At 42.6% G+C, this 6,754-nt stretch overlaps 1 protein-coding gene across 3 annotated transcripts in view; it reads left to right on the plus strand.

The window, feature by feature from the left end:
• The first annotated feature begins 321 nt into the window (after positions 1-321).
• LOC113609839 (vesicle-associated membrane protein 8-like) overlaps positions 322-6,754 on the plus strand; it is a 31,342-nt gene continuing 24,909 nt past the window's right edge. Inside the window, exons 1-3 of one of the 3 annotated variants that reach the window (XM_027087490.1) lie at positions 356-472; positions 924-1,028; positions 5,322-5,392. In XM_027087490.1, coding sequence (XP_026943291.1) covers positions 972-1,028; positions 5,322-5,392 — 128 coding nt within the window. In that variant the 5' untranslated portion in view covers positions 356-472; positions 924-971. Of the gene's footprint in view, positions 473-923; positions 1,029-5,321; positions 5,393-6,754 lie in introns of all 3 variants that reach the window. The other 2 variants (XM_027087491.1, XM_027087489.1) reach the window with 2 other exon arrangements.

The following is a 6,754-nucleotide window of genomic DNA, read 5'->3' on the forward strand; positions in this document are numbered from 1 at the left end:
CACTTAGGGAGCGCACAGTGGGAGTTCAGCCAGTACTTGTTGAATTCATGAATGAATCTCATTTTAAATCAAGGTCTATTATTTTACATGTCCTAGATTGAGAATGAATCCTACGTAAGTAAACACTGTGAAGTAACTGGCTCCTAAATGATTTTAAGGATGACTACGAAGAAAGACTTCACTTAACCAAAGCCAGTTTTTCCAGAGACTTTGCCCGATCTCGTCACAGTTTCAGCCCAGGTAAGGGAGGGCCCCGCCTCCCTCCCTGCCAATCAATCGCTCCTCGCGCCTGCGCAGACACCGCCCCTCCCGGAGCCACGCCCCAGTCAGTGTCCCGAGACTGTCGCGGGCGGTTAGGTCCGGCGGGAACCTGTACTTCTCTAGTTCGCCCACTATGACGATCGCCTACAGCTGCATTGCAAATGGCCGAGCGGTCCTAGCGGAGCTGACCCTAACCGGCGGCTCTTATCAGGTACCCCTGGGTCGTCACCTCAGCCTTCGTAGGCTCCACTTTTCGAGGGTGGCGCCCACTGGACCCGCCCCTCAGGACGGAGCGCCGAGGGGCTGCCCGGAGCGGGCTGTTGAGGCTTGAGGCCCGCCCCTGCGTACGGCCTAGCCTGCGAGATGGTGAATCCACGGCGTGAGCCACTAGCGCTCCCGGCCGGCCGAGCCGCAAGTGCGCCGCCCAGGGGTTAGGGTTGGTGCTGCACGTGACATACTTGAGATTTGCAGTCACGTTTAATTCCGGAGACCTTTAAAGATTTTATCTCCCCCGCGGAGAAATGGCCTGGAGTTCAACACACATTTATTGAACGTGTTTTAGTTGCAAAATCCCGGGGTAAAGGTGTAGGGGATGCAACAAGGAAGAGAAGACGGCGCCTGGAGCTGTCCCTTGATGAGCACATTGTCCTTTTATATCCAAGGGCTTCATTCGTTCTCCTCCAATGTAAAAAGTATTTCAATGGCGGGAGATGGAGATTGCTCCTGTAGCACTCAGGATGGGTGACTGCTTGCCAACCACAGAGGAGGTACTTGGCTTAAAAGTATTACAAGAGTGAGCATTAGCCTGCCCCAGGAAAAGGGAATGGGGACTCCATGCAGAGGGAACAGAATGGCGTGTTTGGGGGAACCGCAAGAACCTCAGTGTGGCTAGAGCACAGGATCGCAGTATATAGGAGCTAAAGCTGAGGTCAGAAAAGTGGACAGAGAATAGTTGATGCAAGGTCCTATATTCAGTTTGTTCTCTTATCCAAGGGAAACCAGGGAGCGGTTAAAGATTTATAAATGGAGGAATAGCAAGATCTGATCCATTTACTAGAAATTTTGGTCTGGTTACAATACAGAAGGGGGATTGGAGGGAAGAGAACCAGTTTGGATGGTGGTGTTATAGTTTATCTAGGAGATCTAAAGTCCTGAGCTAAGGCAATGACAGTGAAGAAGGAGAGGAGTGGGCAGATCCTAAAGAGACTTTGCAAACTAATCCTCAGGAGTTAATGACTGGCTGGATATGTAGGATAGGGAACAGGGCCATGCCTAGGATGATTCTTTTTGTTTTTTTTAATCTTTTTTCCCCAGCTTTATTGAGATACAATTGGCATATAACATTTTGTAAGTTTAAGGTGTACAATGTGAAGATTTGTCAAATTTTTTTCTTAGGTGGCATTAAACAAGATGGAAACTACAGATGGAGGCAGGATTCTGGGGGAAGAAGTCAGAGGAAATGCAAGGGCGGAAAGTACAATTTGGGACAGGTTGAATTTTGTTGCTGGTTGGAAATAGCCAATCTGTTTGTGTGTTTATTCCTCCATCTTATTCCCAAAAGATTTAAGTCATTAAAAGCTCCAATAGGTAGCAGTCAGAGGGTCAGGGCTAACAGTTAAAGATGGTAGAAGTGGGTAAGAGTGCCCAAGTGAGAAGAAAGGAGTACCAAAAGGCAGAACACTGTTAAGAATAGAATAGAGAGGCTGGTCACCAAATGAGAGCAGTGGTATTCTGAAAGCTGAGAGAAGAAAATTACAAGAATGTCTCATGACCCAGAGAAGTTGAACAAGATCCAAGAGGTGTTCATTGGACTGACAATTAGGAAATGTTAAGTGATCCTACTGATAGTGGTGGAGGTAGAGGCAGAAGAAGCCAGATGGCTTTAGGCCAAGTGACGGAGACCAGGAAGAGAGAGTGAAGTTAGACTGTTCTTTCAAGAATTTAGAAGGGGAATGAGAGAGGGTGAAAGCTAGAAGAAGTATGGTCCAGGAAAGGGCCTCATTTTTTAATACAGGGAAAACCTTCACCTGAATATAGGCTAATGGAGAGGAGAAGAGGTTGAAGATATAAGGGGCAGTGATTATTGGTTAGAGCAAGACCTGAAGGAGCACAAAGGGATGGATCCAGTGTGGCAGTAGAGATGTGAGCCTTGGTTTAGAGGAATGCTGTCTTGGGGAAAGGAGGAGGTATGGATATAGACATGGAATTTAGTCTCCTTCTGAGGCTCTCCTCTGTGCCAGTCCCTTGAGTGCCATGTTCTTCAGGGTTCTAACTTTAGTCCTCTTTTAACTTGACACATTTGTTCACACAAATGGACACCTTTATTTTGATCACTGCCAAATCTGCTTTCAAGGTAATCTCTTTCCACGAGTAGATTGCCTAATAGAAGAAGTTCAAGCATATCATGTCCAGCACTAAATTAATTCTTTCCTAGTGGATTCCTCCTCGTGTATTTCTAATCTTGCCGCATAGCTCTACTAAGCCATTCAAGCTGGAAACTGGGAGTCATCTTTCATTTTTCCCTCTTCTGCACTCTCAAATGTGTTCTTTGCCACCAAGTTTTATCAGTTCCATCTCCTGAGTACATGTTGAATCCATCTCCTTGTTTCTGAACCACATCTTCATCAAGGCCTTTGTTACTTCTCACCAGGGTTATTGAAGATGCCTCCTAACTCATCTCCCAGACCTTAGCCTTGTCCCTCTCAAAACCAGCCTCCACACTGCTGCTCAGAGGATTGTTCCTAAAAGCAAATATGATCCTGTCACTCCCCTGCTTAAAATCATTGGATGGCATCTGATTACTTTCATTGTAAAGTTCATAGTCCTTAGCCTGGCATTCACAGCCCTCCCTGGTAGGGCTTTTCCATGATTACCTCCTTCTCTTCCCCAGCTGTCCCTGTGCTCCAGCCATCCTGAACTTCATGCTGCTCTCCAGTCTCACCAAGATCTCCCTTCCAATCTCCTGTTCCCTCTCCCCGGAACCCACCTGTCTCCATTTTTTAGCAGTGTCACCTCTTCTGTGCTCTGAGATGTTTCTCAATTCCTCCTTGAAGCCTTCTCTATGCCCAGGCTAATTTACATCCCTTTACCAAACTACTTGCCAGGTTGAACTGGAATCTTCTTTTACTTAACTGTCTCTGCCATCGGACTCCTTCAGGACAGGGACTGTCTTCAACTCTGTCCTTACAGTGGACCATGCCTGGACATAGTATGTTCTCAATAACTACTTCATTAATTATGAAGGGAGAGAGTCAGAAAGTTGAAGAAGTTTATAAGCCCATTGGCCTCTCTTTATGAAGCATGCAAGGAAGTAAGAAAGTGGAACGTGGTGGAGCAGTATGCAGTTGGGGGACAGGATTAAAGGTCTGGAATGACTGCTATGTGGAAGGCTGACCAGGGAGAAGGAGCTTTAAGGCACAGTTCTATCATATCTTCCTTCAGTGCTAAATATTAATGTCACAAATATTTTATACTCATTAGAAAATATTAGTATCTACCAAAGCTTAATCATGAAATCAAATGAAACTGGACAGGACTGCAGAGATCATCTTACCCAATCCTTTCATTCTTCACACAAGGAAACAGACCCAGACAACTCATTTTCTTAGGTTGTGCAGCACTTCAACTCCAGAAATGGCACTACAGTCCAGTGTGTCAATTATTTTACTGCCTCATGTTGCCATTTGCTTTGTTTCACATGTTTCTGTGATTTCATAGTTTATATACTCTAAAAGGGACACTTTGGGAAGGGTAGGGGAATATGTTCCAGTGATGAGACTAGAGTAACTGAAAGATTATGTTTTCTCTTAATTTCCTTAATGTTTCTTAGGAAATCGTTTCCTAGAGAATATTGCCTGGATTTTTCTGGTAATACCAAGAATTTCAAGTTTTACTCTCTACCATTAATAACAAGCTTTTCTCTCCCAAAACGTTTTTATTTCAAGTGTCATTTTTTGAAAATGAAAAGTTAATCAGGAGTGTGGCTATTCAAGTCTTCTTAGGTAACTTTCAGGTTCCTTTCACACTTTTAAAGTCAATTAGTGGGATTCCATATAATTAACTGTATTTAAGGTATTATGGATAATCATAATACCTTGCAAATTTTCTCCCAAAGAATGAGCCTTATAAGAAACAAGTAGGGACTTCCCTGGTGGTGCAGTGGTTAAGACTTCTCCTGCCAGTGCAGGGGACACGCGTTCAATCCCTGGTCCGGGAAGATCCCACATGCCGCGGAGCAACTAAGCCCATGCGCCACAACTGCTGAGCCTGTGCTCTAGAGCCTGCAAACCACAACTACTGAGCCCATGTGCCTGGAGCCTACGCGCCGCAACTGCTGAAGCCCGTGCACTGTAGGGCCCACGTGCTGCAACTACTAAGCCTACGTGCTGCAACTACTGAAGTCTGCATGCCTAGAGCCCATGCTCTGCAACAAGAGAAGCCACCGCAACAAGAAGCCCACGCACCACAACGAAGAGTTACCTCCCACTCGCCACAACTAGAGAAAGCCCGCGCACAGCAACGAAGACCCAACGCAGCCAAACAAACAAAAAAAAAGAAATAAGTAGAAGGGATCTTAGCAATTATTTGTTTAATAGAAAGATGTCAGTGAATAATAATGAGTAAAAATTTTATCTTAATCTAAAAAAAGAAGACTGCATAGGTTATTCAAAGACTAAAAGCTGAATACTTTTAATCCATTAACATTTTATGTATAGCTTCGTAGAAGTCACTGAAAAGATATTTGATTAGATAGTCAAATATCTTCCCAGTCATATTAATAATGTGCTGTGAAAAGGACTAATTAGTGCAACTTATATTTGCACACTGATATGTATATACACAAAGTATATGTATATGTAATTTTAATATTTTCCTTCATATTCATATGAACATTTCATGATAACTTGCCTCTTACCATGCATTATGAATAACCACCCATTAGTTCTCCTAGTAAACAGTTGTTCCTTAATAAACTAAACAGAACATTGATAAATTAAGCAGATGAGTAATAAAAGACACTACAATCTTCTACAAAGTAAATGCTGACAATTTATTTTTAGGAAGCAGCGGCAACAGTGCTTAAACTAGTGCTTCTTAGAGCTGAACCAAAGACCATAATTCAAATGGGAAGGTAAGGTATATTCTAATAAAAGTCTATTTTTTAATCATTACCAGCTGATAATTACAGTGATAATGACATGGGGAAAAATATTTCTTATACAGACTCTTGACTGAACTCTCAGAAAGGAGAACTTCTATATGTAAAAGTATAAAATCATGAATGAGAATGATGAACATTAAATTCAAGATAGTGGTTACCTCTGCAAAAGAGAAGGGAGGAGAAATTGAGGAAGGGTATACAGGGGACATTAATTGTATCTGTAACATTTTGACTGAATGGTAGGTCTACAAGTGTTCCTGTTATCTTATTCTCCATACCTTTTTAGTTATTCCCAAAATATTTCATTAATAAAAAAGGAAACTTCCACTTGAAAATATCTTTAATAACATCACTCTACTTTACTTGGGACATCACATGGTATGGATTAAACTATGTAATGTCCCAAGTAAATATTTTGCTGGTAAAACATGTGGGGAATAAGAGAGATCTATTATTTTTAGACTCATCATTGTCCTTTTAAGACGAGGTGTGTTTTAACCTTTATATTGTAAAATAATACAAAAGCCACATCAAGCAAATGTATAGTTTTATGAAGTTTCTCAAAGGACCTCCCCCAACCAACTGCAACTACCATCTAAGCCAAAAAATAGAACACTGCCAGGTATCCCCAAAACTCCCTACCATGTATCCTGCCCCATTCACAGTTTCCTCCCTCCCCCCCAAATCAACCACCGTTCCAAATTCTGTAGCAGTCACTTATCCTGTTTCTTCATTGCCTCAGTACCTAAATAAGCATCCTCAGGCACAAGAGCCCAATTCTGCCCATTTTTTAATTTGGTGTCTTTTAAGTCTCTTTAATCCACATATTCCCCCTCCACCCCTTTTCTTTCCTTACAATTTATTGTTGAAGGACCTATAGAGTTTCGCTCAGTCTGGTTTTGCTGATTGCATATTCAAAATGCAGTTCACCATGGTCCAAGTGGCTGGATCCAGTGGCCTAATCCCTTTGGCAAGACTGCAGGTGTTTTTTCATCAGACGGTATAAAATACCTGCTTATATCTCCTTTTGGCATGCTAGTAGCCATTGATATTCATTGCCTACACCCTAGAGCCATTAATTTATTGGGGGTTGCATAATGGTGATATTCTAGTTTTGTTTTCATTTGTTAGCTGGAATGTTATCAAAAAGAGATTCTTTCCTCCTCTACTCTTGGCTTACCTATATTGAACATTCTAGTTTGAATCTTTTGAGGACCTCTTCCCTGAACTCCAGACTTGTATATCCAGCTGCTCATTCCACATATCTGTTGGATGTCTGATGGGCATCTCAAACTTCTGTCCAAAGCCACGCCTCCTGCAGTCTTCCACATA

Source organism: Aethalodelphis obliquidens, unplaced genomic scaffold (assembly GCF_003676395.1).
Source record: "Aethalodelphis obliquidens isolate GAN/ISIS:26980383/991018 unplaced genomic scaffold, ASM367639v1 scaffold59, whole genome shotgun sequence".
NCBI lineage: Eukaryota > Metazoa > Chordata > Mammalia > Artiodactyla > Delphinidae > Aethalodelphis > Aethalodelphis obliquidens.